Source organism: Protopterus annectens, chromosome 8.part0 (genome assembly GCF_019279795.1).
Source record: "Protopterus annectens isolate FY-2018-M chromosome 8.part0, PAN1.0, whole genome shotgun sequence".
Lineage (NCBI taxonomy): Eukaryota > Metazoa > Chordata > Ceratodontiformes > Protopteridae > Protopterus > Protopterus annectens.
In genome coordinates, this window is record NC_056741.1 from 541,918,666 (window position 1) to 541,937,628 (window position 18,963).

Below are 18,963 nucleotides of genomic sequence, written 5' to 3' on the forward strand. Positions count from 1 at the left end.
GCTGGTGGCTGGTGCCCTCCAATCTGGATCAGGGTCGACCCTTTGTTCCACCTCCTCCTATGGCCACTTTGACTACGGACGCCTCCCAGATGGGGGGGGGGGGCATTCCCTGGGCAGGTCAGTCCAAGGCAAATGGCATTCAGAAGAGAGTCTTCTTCATAAAAACATTTTGGAAATGAGAACGGTGCTTCTATCTCTACAAGCCCTCCACGATTACCTCCCTCAGGGCGTAATTGCCGTTCACTCCGACAACATGTCAGTGGTCTGGTATCTGAATAAGCAGGGAGGAACCAGATCCTACCCTCTTTGCAGAGAGGCCATGAGAGTCTGGGAATGGGCAGTGGCACAGCTTTCTAATAGCAACTCATATCCCTGGCAAATCCAACGTGATAGCCGACAGACTGAGCAGAACTATCCTCTCTCCTCACGAGTGGTCTCTGAACAATGCAGTGACAACTCAGATCTTCAGCAAATGGGAATTCCTTGTTGCGACCTCTTCGAACCCCGCTGAACTCAAGTGCAGAAAGTTCTTCTCCTCACCCCAGCTCCGGGAGTCCTATGGATGCACTAGCCCATCCTTGGCCCACCGGCTTGCTACACCTTCCCCAGTTCCCCTTCCCAGAGTGATCCAAAAGGCTGCCCACTGGGAGCAAAATGATCTTAGTTGCTCCTTACTGGCCTCGCCAGGTATGGTTCCCCTATCTTCGAAATATGCACTGGACGGTCCATGGTTCCTGGATCAGATCCCAGACCTATTAATTCATCAGTCGGGACTACTCCACCAGTCCCTTCACACTTTGAAGTTAACAGCTTGGCTCCTCCTCTTCCGACTATAGTCAGGAATCATACCTTAGACCCGAAGTCATACATATCTTATCTTCGCCCACAAGTCTGCCACTAAGAAATTGTATACTAGCAAATGGAAGAGATTTGCTATTTGGGCTCAACTCCGGGGTCTGGATCCCATCACTATTCCTGTATCGGAAGTCCTAAAATTTCTAACTTCCCTATTCAATCAAGGTTCTTCAGTCTCTACCATCAAGGTCCAATTGGCAGCTGTTTCCAATTTTCATGAATCTATAAACCCACCTTTAATGAGCAACAGATTGTGTAAAACCTTCATGAAAGGTGCTGCGCTTTTACGACCTCCGATTTCTCATCCTGCTCCTCCGTGGGATCTCGATGTGGTGTTACGTGCCTTAACCTCCTCCCCCTTCGAACCGGCAGCAACATGTGATTTGAAATTTCTATCTTGGAAAACTGCTTATGTTAAGTTGTCTATCTCGCCTTCATTCTTGCTGGATGGGTTCGGAGCCGACCTCGGCCCGACTGCCACTCTAAAGCTCGAGAGTTGGTTCCACCGGCTCGAGGCTCCCCTTATATCCCACAATGCTAGGCGAGAGTTACCCCAGATCTCGTTTGCCGCTACAGCTTCGAGGTTGGTTATTCTACCGGTTCCTGGTAAGTTTTAACTTTTCTATAAAAGTTACTCTTGTTTCCCTTTTAGTTTAATTATTCCTAAATTATTGTAGTTCATTAAACTCTATCCCGAACCTATTTTCTTCCGTTTCTTGTCAAAAGAACTTTTAGTTCTTCCCTTGGGCCTTAGGCCTTCCTTCCTAGGGAGTGTTTGTGTAGTGTACTACTGCTTATTGTACCTATTTTTTAGTATATTTTACTATAATTGTGTTTTTTGACAGGGTATAACTGGTGTGTTTGAGTGTGTGTTTGTGTTCACCAGTTAGGCTATGTCTAAAGAAGCAAAGGTCTCGATTCAAGAAGTGTGATGCGTGCTGTCAGAAAATGTCTCTGACAGACGCCACACTTCTTGTGTCTATTGTCTGGGGTTTGCACCTGCAGGACTCCTGTGCTGTCTGCCATGGCTTCAGCCCCAGGGTCCTGCAGGAAAGGAAAACAAGCTCATTTTGAGAGGCTTGTTGAAGCCTGAGGATTCCTGTCTGTCTCAACAGGGAAGCCCTCCAAGGCATCGAGGTCTTCGGCTCCGCTTCTGAGCCGAGACCTCAGGTTGTTCAACCTTTGCCTTTATCGGCTCCGGCTGGAGCCGATAAGACTCAGTCCACAGTTTCTGTGGCTCCCTGCCCGCCGGAGCCGAGATTATCGGGGTACTCGTGTGGGCCCCGAAAAGATCTTGGGGGCCGACAACCAGAAAGGGGTCTGGGTCCCCTTCTCTTGGCTCCGCTCATTCGGCTCCAGGTTCTCCCCTGCTGTCTGAACGGAGCCAAAGGTCTCATTCCTCTAGGTCATCGAGGTTGTCCGATCATGACCTCCAGAGGGTGGTGAGTCGACTACTCTAGTCTGAGGCACTGGCCCAGATGCTTCAGAGCCCGACACATCAGCCGGTGCCTGTCCCGTCCATCAACTCCTTCCTCCTTCGACTCTCTTGAGCTCGGAGCCGGGTCGTCGGAACCGAGACTGTGGTCACCTCGGGCCGAGACAATTGTCTTCGCCCGCCGTCGTCGGCTCCGCTTTCTTCCATGGAGGAATCTCGGCGCCGGACTTCCCTCGTCGGCTCGAGGGGTGAGTGGCATCGACCCTTGTCCGACCCCCTCCTCTCGGTGCTTCAAGGCTGGTGAGTTCGGCCGACATCGCCTCGAGCCATCACTGTCGGTGCCGAGGGGGTCTTAGCTCCTCGGAGCGGGACCTCTGGCTCTGCCTGACAGGGGTGCTTTCGAGGTCATGCGGAGTGTGTTAGAGCCTGGCTCTACTCCACAGTCAGCTCCGTCCGCCCCTCCTCTATGCTGCCTCAGGGTAAGTCGACTCACTCCCTCATCCCGGACCGCAGAGAGCCAACTCCTCAGGAGCCCCTGTGTGGGATTTCATCCTCTTCCGAGGCCTCTCCTGATTTGGCAGAAGAGCCCCTCGGAAGAGGAAGTGCAAGAGGAAGCACATTGACTCACCTGAGTCTATCACGTCCGACACAGATCTGGATGATTCTGAGGGTTCCCCGTTCCCCTTCTGAAGATGTCTCTTTGCAGACATTCTGGAGATCCTTAAACAGAGGGGAAATTGGCCAGCCCTCAACCCTTCGGAGGACTAATCTGTGTATCTTGAGGCGCTTTGGCTCGCCCTTCCACCTCCTGGGTGTCCCCCTTCGACCCCTCATGCAGGTGGTTGCTAAAAAGGCATGGACGGCTCCTGATTCAGTGGACCCCACTCCCAGGAGACCCTCCAAATTCATCACAGCTCCAGCAGACAAGGAATTTTTATCAAAAGGAGTCTGTGGATGCTATGGTGGTAGCTGCCGCCACAAAGAAGGAACTGGCTGATCCTTCAGTGCCTGTCCATCCACCTAACAAGGAATCTAGGTCCATGGATAGGTACGGGAAGCGGATGTTCTCCTCAGCGACATTTACTATGCGTTCGCTGAATTACCTGTGCCATTTCACTGCCTTCAAAGGGACTTGATCAAAGAAGCGAGTGAAATGCTTAAGGACCCTACAGCTGCGGGTTTCAAGAAAAATGAACACGCAGCTGGCTATCCTTAACTCTATTTCCAACTCCTCCATGCGCCTCCTCTCTTATGCGGCCGATGGAGCGAGCAGAGCCAAGAGGAACAGGGTAGCCTTACGTAGGCACGCCTGGATGCGGCTATGCAATTTTGGCGGAACCTTTCAAGACGTCTTTCACAAACTCCCCTTTGATGGATCATCCCTTTTGGTCCACAAGTGAAAGAAACCCTGACTAGGTGCGAGACGGATGGCAAGACCCTTTCTGCCGCCGGAGTCCGTTTTCCACTCCTTCTAGGCCTTACCCCAAAGGCCAGAAGGGGGAAAGATGTGGTTCCGTAAACAATCTCAAGGGACTTCGCCTGACGACAGAGTCGGTTCCCGCCAGAGGCAGAGGGGGAACAACAATGGTAGACGCCCTAGAGGCAGAGGGGGTCCGCGAGAACCAGGGCAATCGAGAAACGCCTTCCGATAAGCCCTTTCAGCATCCCTGAGGTGTTGCCCGACTGCCCATCTTCGAGGCAGTCGGGGAAGATTGTCACTGTACCCAGAAGCCTGGCTATCCCTGACACAAGACAAATGGGTACAGTCCATCATTTCCGGAAGGTTATTCTATTCCCCTTTCTTTTTCCAAGTCAGTCAAAAAATCCCTTCCAGATGTTCCACCCCTCAAAGGGATATAGCAGCTTTGGAAATTTCAAAACTGCTTGCAAAAGAGCTATTCAGCCAGTGCCAGCAGACCAACTAGGATCCGAATCTACTCAAGGTTCTTTTTAGTTCCAAAGAAAACAGGGACTGGAGACCAATTTTGGATCTCAGTATCTTGAACAGATCGGTCAAGAAAACAAGATTTCGGATGGTCACGCTGCAATCCATTCTTCCCCTGTTGGGAAAAGGAAACTGGATGTGCTCTATAGACCTTCAGGACGCTGTACTATCACATAAAATGAACAGGCGCTCCAGAAGATTCCTCCGCTTCAGGCTGGGAACCAGTCATTTTCAATTCAGGGCCCTGCCCTTTGGTCTCACCACTGCCCCGGTGTTTACCAAATGCATGGCAGTGGTAGCTTCTCACCTGAGACGACAAGGATTCCAGGTGTTTCCATATTTGGACGACTGGCTCCTCACAGCTCCCACCAAGCATCTCCTTTTGATGGCCAGAGATTACACTTTTCGCCTGTCAAGAACTGGGTATCTCAATAAATTGCGAAAAGTCTGTTTTGTCGCCTTGTCGCACTATTACCTACATAGGCTAAATTTAGATACTGTAAACATGTCTGCAACACTAACGAACCAAAGGATATCAGACATTCAAAAATTGGTGTCTCTTCTTCTCAACAACAACAGAGCCAAGGCCAGGTTAGTTCTAAAGGTGTTGGGAATCATGGCAGCGCCATACCTCTCCTCCCAGTGGCCAGATACCACATGCGGATCCTCCAGTGGATGCTTTTTTCTCAATGGTCATACCAGGAACTTCCAATGTCTCACACCATTATGACCACGCAAGTGCAAAAAGCATCTCATGTGGTGGATGTCTTCCCCCCAGCTCCTGTTGGGGAGACCATTTGTTCCACCTCCTCCGGTTGCTACTCTGACAACGGATGCCTCCCTGATCGGGGGGGGGCATTATCAGGGCAGGACAGTCCAGGGCACATGGCAACCAAACGAATGCCACTTGCACATAAATGTTCTGGAGATGAGAGCAGTGCTTTTAGCGTTGCAAGCCCTTCAAGACTCTCTTCCCTTGGGAACGATTGTAATCCAGACAGACAATATGTCTGTAGTGTGGTACATCAACAAACAAGGCGGAACCAGATCATACCCCTGTGTCGAGAAGCACTCAGACTGTGGCAATGGGCGATTTCTTCTCAGCGTTTTCTGATAGCAACGCACATCCCCGGGAAGTCCAATCACATTGCGGACAAGTTGAGCAGAGCTATTCTCATGCCTCACGAGTGGTCTCTGAAAGACTCTGTAGTGAGAGAGATATTTCTCAAGTGGGGTCAGCCTTGCTGCGATCTTTTTGCTACTCCCCAAAACAGCAAGTGCAGAGAGTACTTCACTCTATTCCCTTTACCAGGCCAACCCAGCAGGGACGCGCTAGTCCAAGTTTGGCCCCGGGACTTCTGTATGCATTTCCTCCTTTCCCACTGATCTCTCAAGTAATACAGAAAGCTATCGCTCAGAAGGCCTCATTGATCCTCATTGCTCCTTACTGGCCTCGACAAGTGTGGTTCCCCTTTCTACATCGATTTCTTTTGAGCGACCGTGGAATCTGGACCTAGTTCCAGATCTTTTGATCCATCAGTCGGGTCAGTTTCATCGCTCCTCCCTCTCTGAACCTCACTGCTTGGTTCCTCCACTTCCAACCGTAGCCAGGCTTCCTCAATTATCTCACTCTGTTAGAGATATTTTGATAGCTTCCATAAATCTTCCACTCGAAGATTTATTTGAGTAAGTGGAAACGCTTCTCATATTGGGCACAAGGAAAGGACATAGATCCTTTCACCGCTTCCATCCAACTAGTCCTTGATTTTCTAGCTGAACTCTTCCATGCAGGTTCATCTCCATCTACTCTTAAGGTTCAATTGGCAGCTATTTCTAATTTCCATGTGGGTATTTCTGAATCTGCCCTAATGTCCCACAAACTCTGCAAAGCCTTTTTGAAAGGAGTTTTTCTTCTCAGACCTCCTGTAAGAAATCCTCCTTCTCCTTGGGACCTAAATTTAGTTCTTGCTTCTTTGATTCTTTCCCCTTTCGAACCTGCAGCGTCATGTTCCTTAAAGTTGTTATCATGGAAAACTCTCTTTCTGGTGGCTATCACATCAGCTAGAAGAATTTCAGAACTTCAAGCACTCAGTTGTCGTTCTCCTTACCTTGTTTTTCATAAGGACAGAGTTTCCTTACGAACTAACCCGTCCTTTTTGCCTAAGGTGGTTTCAACATCAAATCTAAACCAATGCATTGACCTCCCTGTCTTTTTCCGGAGTATTCAAATAGGTCTGAACAAAAATTACACTACCTGGATGTTCATCGTCAATTAAGGTACTACTTGGACAGGACGAAACTATTCAGAAAATCTGATCAGCTGTTTGTCTCCTATGGAAAGCAGAAAGGGACTTCCAGTTTCAAAGGTATCTTTATCCAGATGGCTAACATCTCTGATTACCCTTGTTTATGAGATTAGACACCAGAAACTGCCTAATAAACCTAAAGCCCATTCCACCAGAGCTTTGGCTACTTCTCTAGCCTTCCAAGACAGACTGCCTATTGACACCATTTGTGCAGCGGCTACTTGGGCTACTCCTCACACTTTTATTTCCCATTATAAGTTGGATTTAGCTTCTAGGCATAGAGCTAATTTTGGTTCCACTGTTCTCAGGAGTCTGTTCCGTTAGGCCACCCGGGACAAGGTGCTAGGACGCGGTCCCATCCAGCAAGAATGAAGGCGAGATAGACAACTTAACATATAGAAGTTATGTTCTTACCATAATGTTCCATGTTAGTTGTCTTCTTCTCGCCTCTTCTTCGTCCCTCCTTCCCCTGGCCTGGACAGACCTAGAGGAGTTGTGATCGTGACCTCTCTTTCTACCACCTCTTTCTTAGCTATATGCTATTATGCATATTTCTTGTTTCAGGATGTAGGTCACCCTTCTTCTCCCTGTTGTTAGAGGTGGACTCTGTTATAGTTATTCTGTTTTATACTGTTACTATCATAAGCTGGGGTTAGCTTACAAACGAGATCTGAGGTAACTCTCGCCTAGCATTGTGGGATATAAGGGGAGCCTCGAGTCGGTGGAACCAACTCTCGAGCTTTAGAGTGGCCGAGTCGGAGCCGAGGTCGGCTCCGAACCCATCCAGCAAGAAGAAGGCGAGAAGAAGACAACTAACATGGAACGTTATGGTAAGAACATAACTTCTATTTCTGGTCGCGATTACTTCTGCCAGAAGGGTTTCAGAGCTTCAAGCTCTATCTCTAAAACCACCGTACCTGTTTTTTCACAAAGATAGAGTATCTCTCAGGCCTAATCCATCCTTTGTCCCTAAAGTTTGTTCCAGTTTTTGCCTGCAACAGTCATTAGAACTTCCAGTTTTCTTTCCAAAGTACTCAAACAAAGCGGAATACATATTCCACACATTGGATGTCCACAGGCAATTGCGTTTTTATTTAGACAGGACCAGACAAACAAGGAAAACAGATCAATTGTTTGTGTCATTTTCGGATAATAAATTGGGCAAAGCCATCACAAAGGTCACTATTGCCAAATGGATAGGGACTGTATTAGTCAAGCTTATTCCTCTTCTAATAAAGAACTTACGACCTCTGTCAAAGCTCACTCTACAAGAGCTATGGCTACTTCAATAGCATTCCATTCTAAGCTTGCCATTAGTGACATTTGTGCTGTGGCTACGTGGTCTTCCCCGCACACTTTCATTTCCCACTACAAATTGGATGTGGCATCCCAGGGGCGAGCTTCATTTGGTTCCACAGTGCTCAGGAGTGTTTTCCAGTGAGCCACACAGGATTTAGGTGCTAGGGACACTGTCCCATCAGTACAGAATGTAGGCGAGATAGGATCACATAACATCTTTTAGTTATGTACTCACCATAACTTTAGATGTTTGGGATCCATCTCACCACATTCAATAACCCACCCTCCTTCCCCCTGCCTTGGAGATCAGAAGAGATCGGACGGTCCGAATTCTATTGTTTCATCTTGAAACATCTGGCAATGTTATATGAACAAGTTATGTGTGTGTGCATGAATGCGGACAAACAAGATCTGGGGGATTAGTGGTGGTGCATCCTGGGATAGAGAATAGCTCAGCCAATAAGATGCTTCGCTCTATAGCATAGCGTGCTGAGTTGGAGCCGAGGATCGGCTCCGAGCCCATCAGTACAGAATGTAGGCGAGATGGATCCCAAACATCTAAAGTTATGGTGAGTACATAACTAAAAGTTATGACTGCAACAGTGAAGACACTCGAACATCTGCATTTATGGTAGGTGTACACAACTGTACTTTCCAGACCTTCTGACACACTTGTCGGGGGAACTTCATCCCTCTCTGCAGTCCCTGAAGCTAACAGCTTGGCTGCTCCAATTCCCATCACAGCCAGGTTCCATAACCTGTCCAATAAGATGAAGCAAATTCTCCTATCATTTCATAAATCCTCACACCTCAGCAAATGGAAGAATTTTTCTATATGGACTCTAAAAACAATATTGATCCTTACCAAGCCCCTATAGTCTCTATTCTAGATTTCTTAACCATGATATTCAGTAAAGGAGCTGCAGCAGCAACAGTCCTTGTTCAACTTGCTGCCATTTCCAACTTTCATTTGGGATTTGAAGGTTTGAATATTATGTCTCACAAATTATCTAAAGCCTTTCTCAAAGGGACCATTCATATTAGACCACCTGTGAAATATCTCTATTTTCCATGGAATCTTAATTTTATGCTTTCCCACATAATTCTTCCTCCATTTGAATGACCTTCCTCATGTGACGTCACATTTTTGTCATGGAAAACCATCTTTTTAGTAGCTATTACTTCTGCCTGCAGTGTCAGAGCTTCAGGCCTTATCTGTTAAGCCTCCTTATTTGATTTTCCATACTGACAGGGTCTCACTTCGAACAAACCCATCTTCCTACCCAGAGTTTGCACTGAAACTAATCTCAACCAAATTATTGATTTGCTAATTTTCGTCCCCAACCATTCCAGCAATTTAGAGTACATGCTGCACAAACTTGATGTTCACAGCCAGCTCAGATTTTATTTGGATAGAACAAAAGATTTCAGAAAATCAGACCAGCTTTTTGTTTAATTTTCAGATTCCAGGAAGGATATGCCAGTGGCTAAAACAACTCTGTCTAAATAGTTATCTGATTGTGTCACCTTTGCTTATTCAGCTGACAATATGCCCTTGGAGCATAAAATTAAAGCTCACTCAACCAGAGCAGTTTCTACATCATCTGCCTTTTCTTATTAATAATATTTGCGCAGCAGCCACTTGGTCAAAAGCTCATACCGTTATCATTCAATACAAAGTTGACAGGGCCTCTATGGACAGGGCCTCCTTTGGATCCACGGTCTTGAGAAATATACTCCTGTGAGCCACCTGAGGTTGATGGTGCTTGGGATGCTACCCATCAGTAAAGAATGAACGGCGAGATAGAACAACTTCACATAAAGAAGTTATGTACTTACCATAACGTTCCATGTGAATTGTTCATCTCGCCTTCATTCTTACGTCCCTCTCTCCTATCCCCTTTCAGAAGTCCGCAATGCTAGATCCTTCCTGGTCACTCAACCCTTCTATGTCTTATGGAGTTATAGAATGACATATGGTATTATTTTACGCAGCAAACAAGATTTGAGGTAACTCAGGGTGCATCATGTGATAGGGACTTGGCCTCGAGCTACTTGAAATTCTCAAGCTTTGCAGTAGGTGCCGACTCGGAGCTGAGGGATCGGCTCCGAACCCATCAGTAAAGAATGAAGGCGAGATGAACAACTCACATGTAATGTTATGGTAAGTACATAAATTATTTCCTTCTGTATAAAGTTTTAAATATAGTTAATAATAAAAGAATAAGACAATACTAAATATATCTATATATCTATATAAATATATATATATATATATATATATATATATATATTCACAGTGACATCAGAGTTCAAAATCACAGGAAATATTTAAAACAACATTGCAGGACAGTCTGAAATAAATAAAGAAAAATATCTAAACTAAGTTTCACAATATTTCTGACTGAATCTAAGAGAATTACTATACCCTAGTTAACTTACTGAAGAGCAAGGCAGATGTGTCGTGAATGGGCCTCCTTGTTGCCATGTCCAAGACAGAATACAGAATGCTGTGTCTCTCTAAGAGACTTCTTAAATGAATATCTTAAATATTACTGCTGGGATAGCTTGTAGAATTACATCATTGCTTGTCATCTGACTCGCTCAACCCCCACTGCTGAAAGCTAGCAGTATTTAGCATCTATCTGTGAGAATACATAGACCTCAGATGTTATGCTGGAAGTCATAAAATAAGGGAGCTTCCCATTTATCTGTTGAACCACCCTATACTATTTGTGAGAACTTTTCTAATAGAGCTTTGTTAGAAAGAAAAAACAAGCTGATACTGAAGGGACTTCTAAAATCTCCCTTTTCAGAGGCTATTTCTGGGTCGAAGGTCTCAACCCCTCCTAAAGCCCATAAGAAAATGGATGTTTCTACTAAGGCTGAATCCTTGCCTTCGTCCCCGGCTGTGGACTCTCACCAACCAAAACCTAAAAAGGCTAAAATTTTGGCTCCGGCACTCTCTCTGTCAGCCCCAGTGCTTTCGGTGCCCAGACCTTCGACACAGAGGTCTTTGGCTCCATTAGTGATTTTGGCTCCGTCCTCTCCTGCAGCCTTCTACATATCGGCACCAAGGGGCTCCTCATTTCAGACCATTACCACTGTATCGGCGCAGACCGTTTAGTCGGCACAGACCTTGACTACGTTGGCTCCGAGATCTTCCTCGGAACCGATGCCTTTATTGATGACTCCAGTTTTGTCGATTCCAGCTTCGGCACCGACAACCACTTCGGCACCGATCCCTGTGTTGGTGCAGACAATGACATCGGCACCGATTACTTTTTCGTTGCATATTACAGTAGTTCAGTCTTTCACAGCACCGTTGTCCTCGGTGCGGTCAGATGAGATGGAAACCGAGTCTGCCTTTTTTGTGGACAGGCCTGTTTCTCCCTCAGTCTCTGTGAGGTGCACTAGAAGTCTTTCCGAACATGATGTGTTGCGTCTTGTGGACCAGGCATTCTTGGCCAGAGGTATTCCACCCCCCAGGAACTATCCTTCCTTGGGAGGTGATCACCCATCTCCAAAGACACCTTCTTATTCTCCTCCATCATTGCCTTTGAAGTCCATGGATATAGTACAGTCTTCCCCTTCTGCGGTTCCCTTTATGGATCTCACTAAGGAACCGCAGTTGCCTTCGTGGCAGGAAAGTTTTGCTATAACCCAGGATGTCAGCTGTGACACGCATAGCTTGTTGCTCCACAGCCATCCAGGGACTCCGAGTCGGCAGGCTGAGCCACTTAGGGGAGGAGTACCCCCTGTCCTAGACATACACTCCTCTATGGGTGGACCAACCTTCCAACTGATGAAGAAGACTTTCGCTGCTGCTGGCAATACCGGACTGTCTATACCTCCACCCTCCTGTGGTATACTGGTTTCACAAGTCGCACCTAGCGGACACTGGGTGCAAGGGCTTCAGGACATATTCCCTCAGGAATCCCCTTTTCCGTTGTCTTCCCCAGCGTCTCCCGCTGAGGAGGTCCACTGGAAAAGTTAGTGTAAGAGGAAGCATATGGACTCCACAGGGGAGACCCTCACCGAAGACACAGATTTCGATGAGGGGGAAGGATCCCCTCGGTCACCCTCTGAGGTATCCTTTGGCGATATCCTTGAAATCCTGAAACAGAGAGGTGACCGGCAGCCCTCTAATCCGACCCCTGAGGAATCTGTGTTCCTGCAGGCCTTTCGCGCCTGGCCCCCTACCTCCTGGGTTACTCCACCTGCTGATGAACTTGTCAAGTTCATAGTGCAGCGTGCCTGGAAGACCCCTGATACTGTTGAAGCTATTCCCCAGAGGCCAAATAAGATCTTGCCCCCTCCTGCTTCAGATCCCCATTGGTCCAAAGGTCTTCCTGTAGATGCTTTGGTGGTGGCGGCCGCAACAAAAAAGGATCTGGCAGAAGAAGAAAGCCAGACTGTCCATCCACCTAACAGAGAGTTCCGGGCCCTGGACAGAATAGGGAAGCGCACCTTTGTTTCAGTGACCTTTGCTATCAGGTCCCTGAATAATATGGCACATTTTACCAGGCTTCAAAGGGATCTGGTTTCTGAGCTCTCTGAAACCTTGGCTGGTGCAGTGTCTGATGAGGTGCGTGACAAAGTGGCCTCTCAGCTGGCCACTATTGAGTCTATATCTAACTCCTCTATGCGATTGATATCTCACGCATCAGAAGGAGCAGCTAGAGCGGCGGGTTCAGCTGCGGTTTTGCGACGACATGCCTGGATGCGCTTGTGCAACTTCGCGGAACCTTTTAAGTCTTCCTTTCTTAAAGCCCCCATTGAGCCCTCCTCGTTGTTTGGGCCCAAAGTTAAAAGCACACTTGTCAGATGTGAACAAGACAGACCCTTTTTGCCGTAGGTGTCTGTTATTCTTCCCCTCAACGTGCTTTCTCCCGAAACCAAAAGAGTGGGAAGATATGGTTCAAGAAATCTCAGGGTCCTTTCCGTGACACACAGGCCGAGTTCTCCCCCAGAGGCAGAGGGGGAAACTCACAGGGAAGATGCTCCTTTCGAGGGGCAGAGGGAGACCACGTAACCAGGGTTCCAGGGATTCTTTCCCTGGTCAGTCCTACCAGCGCTCCTGAAGAGCGGCCCAACTCCTTTCCTCTGGAGGTGGTTGGGGGACGTTTCTCCTTGTACCCTTCTACCTGGCTAACCATCTCCACCGATTCTTGGGTATAAAGGATCATAACCAGAGGCTACCATATCCCCTTCGATCTTTGTCCCGTCCCTTAAAAAAATCATCCCGACGTTCCACTCAGTCAAAGGGAAGAAGCAGCACTAGAGATAGAAAAGCTGCTAACAAAAAGAGTAATCCAAATAGTCCTTCCAGACCAGATAAGATCCGTATTCTACTCAAGACTATTTTTGGTGCCAAAGAAAACCGGGGACTGGAGACAAATTTTGGATCTCAGTGTATTGAACAGGTTTGTGAGACTACCAAAATTCTGGATGGTCACTATACAGTCTATCCTCCTGCTTTTGGAAAAAGATGATTAGATGTGCTCTATAGATCTTCAAGATGCGTACTACCACATAAAGGTGGACAGGCCATCAAGAAGATTTCTGCGCTTCCGTGTGGGAGCCAGTCACTACCAGTTCAAAGTACTGCCCTTCGGACTCTCTACAGCCTCCAGAGTGTTCACAAAGTGCATGGCAGTTGTCACAGCTCACTTTCGACTTCAAGGATTCCAGGTGTTTCCATACCTAGATGACTGGCTCATTTTTGCCCCCACCAGACATGTACTGGAAAAAGCCCTGGCATACTTTCTCCTCACATCTCAAAGGCTAGGCATAACCATAAACTGGCAGAAATCCAGTTTCACCTCATCTCAGTTGACAGAATTCATAGGGGTTATCTTGGACACAAAAAACTGCAGAGCTGCTATTCCAGAGCACAGAATTTTAAGGATAAAGCAACAACTAATTCCAATCCTTTCAAAGGAAACAGCCACGGCTCACTCGGGTCTACAGCTGTTGGTTTCCATGGCAGCCTCCATCACCATTGTTCCCCTGGCCAGGTTTCACATGAGGCTTCTACAATGGTTACTGCTCACCCAATGGTATCCTTTTCAGCATCCTCTTTCAGCCATGATTCGAGTAACCCACAGGTGCAAACAGGATTTAAATTGGTGGATGACACAATCTCTCACAATGGTCTCGCCCCTTTTCCCCCCAGCAACCCAAGGCCACAGTGACCACGGACACCTCCCTGATGGGCTGGGGGGGGGGGCTATGTCAGGGACAGACTGTCCAAGGCACTTGGTCCCAACTGGAGGCCCATCTGCATATAAATGTTCTAGAGCTGAGGGCGGTGCTTCTGGCGTTGCAAGCATTCCATCCCCTGATGCCATCTGGGACAATTGCGATTCAATTAGACAACATGGCGGTGGTCTGGTACATCAACAAGCAAGGTGGAACCAAATCTTACCCCCTTTGTCGAGAGGCCATGAGGATATGGCAGTGAGCGATGGCTACCAACTGTTTTCTTCTAGCAACACACATTCCCAGGAGTTCCAACTTGATAGCTGACAGACTCAGCAGGTGCATTCTTCAAACTCACGAGTGGTCCCTGAATCCCTTAAAAGCGGTGGAGATCTTCCACTGCTGGGGCCGTCCTTGCTGCAACCTCTTTGGATCCCCGACCAACTACAAATGCAGCAACTACTTTGCCCTGATTCCTCCTCCGGGACAGTCACCCAGGGACGCTCTAGTCCACGATTGGCCCTCGGGTCTTCTCTATGCATTTCCGTCCTTTCCTCTCATTCCCCAGTTTCTGAAGAAAGCCCGGCGGTTGAAGAGCAAGGTGATCCTCATAGCACCATATTGGCCTTGACAGATTTGGTTCCCATTCCTTTGGCCTCACCTACTAGATCGACCATGGATTCTCCTTCCAATTCCAGAGTTGATCTCACACCCACAGAACCTGATTCATCCCAATCTGAACAGCGTGAAGCTAACGGCTTGGCTACTCCAATTCCCTTGATTGCCAGGCAGAATGATCTTTCTTTACCAGTACATGATATTCTCATTGCCTCTCATAAGTATTCCACTAGAATTACTTATCTGAGCAAGTGGAAAAGATTTACCTGTTGGCTGAAAGATAAACAAGTAGACCCCTTTTCAGCACCAGAGTCGATAATACTAGACTATCTGGCTAACCTGTTTCATTCGGGTCTGTTGGCCTCTACCATTAGAGTTCATTTGGCTGCAATTTCTTATTTTCCTGAGGGTGTCTAAGATTCCTCTCTTATGTCCCATAAATTGTGCAAGACCTTCATAAAAGGTGTGAATCATCTGAAGCCACCTTTTAGAGAACCTATTCATCCATGGGATTTATCATTAGTTCTACAAGCTCTGACAATGACACCTTTCGAACTACCCTCTTCTTGCGACCTCAAGTATTTGTCATGGAAAACTTTGTTTTTGGTCGCTTACTTCTGCCAGACGTATTTCCTGAACTTCAAGCTTTATGTATCAAGAGTCCATACTTGATTTTTCATAGAGATAGAGTGTGTCTGAGAAGTAATCGTCATTTCTGCCTAAAGTGATCTCTGAAATGTCCATTAATCAAGCCATTGAATTGCCAGTTTTCTTTCCCAACCATTCAAACAGAGGAGAGTATCGCCTACATACCAAGATATACACAGGTAAATCCATTTTTACTTAAACAGGAATAAACCCTTTCGTAAATCTGACCAGTTATTTTTGGCTTTTTCTGGATCTAGATTAGGATCTGCTGTTGCTAAGGTCACTTTAGCTATATGGTTGAAGGACTGTGTGACCTTTATTTACACACAACGTAATATCTCGTTGCCTACTAACATGAAAGCTCATTCAACAAGGTCGGTGGCATCTTCTGCTGCCTTCCATGCCAGAGCGTCTTTATATGACATCTGTGCAGCTGCAACTTGGGCCATGCCTCATACCTTCATCAATCATTACAAATTGGATTTGGCCTCCAGGGGAAAAGCATCTTTCGGTTCTATGGTGCTCAGGAATGTCCTTCCATGAGAGCCTCCCAGGAATAGAGGTAGCTGGGGACTCTGTCCCATGTGTAAGGTATGAACGAGGATTAACAATATCAGATAAAGAAGTTATGTCGTACCATAACATTCCATCTGTATTGTTGATCCTCGTTCAGTCATTACGACCCTCCCTCCTTCCCCCTCCTGTGGTTTCTAGTGAATCTCACCATCCAGTTCTCTTAGGTTATTTGACCAGAGGTAGCCTCTACCTTCTTTAACTTGCAAACTCAATCTGAGGTAACAGGGAGAGGGGGATTGTGGGTAAGAGTTTAGCTCGAGAGTTTGAAGCTGACACGAGCTTGGAAAATGGCCGGCTTGGTTCCGAGCTCGGAACCGATACCCATGCGTAATGACTGAACGAGGATCAACAATACAGATGGAACGTTATGGTAAGACATAACTTCTTTTTCTCAACACAAATGTCTGTACAGACCAAGTTTGATATACACATGACATACAGTTCTAATACATTTGTCGCACAAGCATCTTATATAAATCATGTTGATATTCACAAATGACATATAATTATTTACACAATTCCAGATAGCTGTCCTGGCAGTATCTCCCTTCATTACAAATGGTAGATGGATCTTGGCAACAATATTATGTAAAATCAGATGGTGATTATGGAAAAAGGAATGGGGGTCTAATAGGGATGAAAGTTTAGTGTGATTGTAAAGGAAATTATGAATATGTGTAAACAGATTAGTATATCTGTATCTTTGTATATTTGTAAATATTTAAATAAGAGTTTTTTGTGTATAAATTCCCTACTCTTTTCAGTAGGAGCTGTGGGATCTTTTATATTCACATGAGTAACCATCAAATCAAGGAGGTGCAGCCTCAGTTTAATGTCTCATCTGAAGGGCATCACACTCAGGAGGGCAGCACCAACTTTTGCTGCACTGCAGTATTAGTAGTCAATCTACATGGTGTGGGAATAGAACTTGTAGCCTTCTGCATCAAAGGTAAGTGTGCTACCTGTTGTGCCACTGACACTGCAAATATTGTTTAATATTTTATATGCCCTGCTAATTATCCCATTTTAACAGCAGTTTCTGTTCTAGAATCAACTAAAAAGTCAATCAGAGTAGGTCTTTCATTTAGGATTCCCTTATCTCTTTCTCTTTTCCTATACTCTGATATCAGTCCCTAGTAGGAAGGGCCGAAAGTCCAAATATCTTCATGGCCTCATCCAACTCTGTTACTTTTCCCTCTCTGGTTACTTTCTCACAATGCCTTAGTTCCTTTGCCAGTTTTGTCCAATAAATTCCAGTCATTTCTTTCCTATTATCTGTACCCCTATTTGCAAAATCTCTTTTCTCCATTTTCATGTTGGCTTAGTTCTTAGAATACTTTCTGCTACTTTATGAATGTAATATTCTGCATGGTTGTTATTAGTCCCCTTAAGGATCTGGATTCAACACCCCACTCTCTCCATAATTCTTGAACTCCCCCTCCCCCACACTTTATTGCCATCCATTTGCATTATAACTTTCTGCTTGTGTGATGTTTATGAGCCTTAACTGTGAAGCTCTAAAATATGGCTTTAAATCAGTAATCCTAAACCACCTTTTTCTACTGGAATAGTCTAGAAGCAAAAGATGAAGAGGATTTCTTGAGATCCCCTTTGCAAAGGTCTGGAGTCTTGCTGGTAGGACTTCTCAGACCTGGTCTTTGGAGCTGAGGGAGAAGCCATCCCTGAAACAGAGAAAGAAGAAGGAGAATGTGAGAGTAGAAGCTCTTTTAAAACAAATTTGGCCCTACACTTGTTGATGGACCTAGTTCCAAAACCCTCGCAAATAGAGCATCCAGACTACCTACACCAGATTAAAACAATAGACCCAATTAAGGTGTGTATCCTGGGAAAGCAACTTGTCCCCACAGGAAATGCAGTTTTTAAAATATTTATCAATACTGAAAAGAAAAAGTATACTGTTACAAGAAACCACTACAAATCCACACAACAAGCTACACAAACTCACTAGTTCCCAACAAAAGGGTGGGAAGAGAGGAAGAGGATGACGAGAAAAAACTATGCACCTAGCTACCTAAGAAAGACAAAGGACAGAAAATGGTAGAAAAAGGGATGAGAACAGCAAACTCTCACCAAAAACACTTACACTAGGTCTTGAAAAACTGAGAACCCAGAGAGGAGCTAAAATCAAGCAGCAACCCAGAATGGTGGCAACCTAGATCTGGGGAGTTGATGGAGGAGTGGAGAGTTATGGGTAAGGGAGGTGAAGCTAAGTGGGCTAAAGACTTTAAAATTGGCCAGTGTTGGATATGAGTCAAATCCAGAGTTCCAGAGATTGAAGACAGATGGAGCAGACAACATCGAATCTGTACTTTTCTCAGTTTCGGTCTTGACTTATATTTCAGGGACAGAGAAAGTGTTGTATATTAGCTTATAACCTATATAAATATCCTGAAATGTTTAATGTTTCAAAAATTTCTTGAAAATAGCCCCTTGTATATTTTATTTATTTATTTATTTATTTAACAATATTTATTTATTAAAGAAATTACTGGCACATTTTGACAGAAAGGAGAAAGAGGACAGGGCTACACATGTGATATCACAAATAACACCTACCCAAAGGAACAGTAGGCATGCGTGATTAATTATTTAACTTTAATAAATTAGAAAAATTATGAAAAACAAAAATGAAAAATAATGAATCACTGAATAAATGATGTGAACAAGTACATTTTCTGAATTGATAGCATAATATAGCACACCCTTTGAACACTAATAACAAACACTGTCTTGGAGTTACTTTTTTTATGTTGTTTCCTTTAGTAAAAACAGGAATATTTCGAGCATGATGGGCCCAGATACGAAAAAGGCAAGCATTCTTCTCATCCGTAAGCTTTATATTTTGATGCAAAACTTGGGACCGTTACCTAATAACATCTGTTTGACAATGAAATTGTTCTATTATGATGAAGGTAAGTTTTTTTTACATAATTTTATTTCTTGCATCTGTGTCATGTATCAGTTGTTATAGATGCTATCTTTAATACAGTCTTTCAAATGCTACTTTTATTTTAGTTATTAATGCACACGTCTGAATATATTATCTTAATATGCAT

At 45.4% G+C, this 18,963-nt stretch overlaps 1 protein-coding gene across 2 annotated transcripts in view; it reads left to right on the forward strand.

Moving 5' to 3' along the window:
- Positions 1-18,963, forward strand: part of HORMAD1 (HORMA domain containing 1) — a 4,208,304-nt gene that overhangs the window by 1,787,519 nt on the left and 2,401,822 nt on the right. For both annotated transcript variants that reach the window (XM_044080054.1, XM_044080055.1), the window contains one exon: positions 18,671-18,819. In XM_044080054.1, the coding sequence (XP_043935989.1) occupies positions 18,671-18,819 (149 nt within the window). The remainder of the gene's footprint in view (positions 1-18,670; positions 18,820-18,963) is intronic.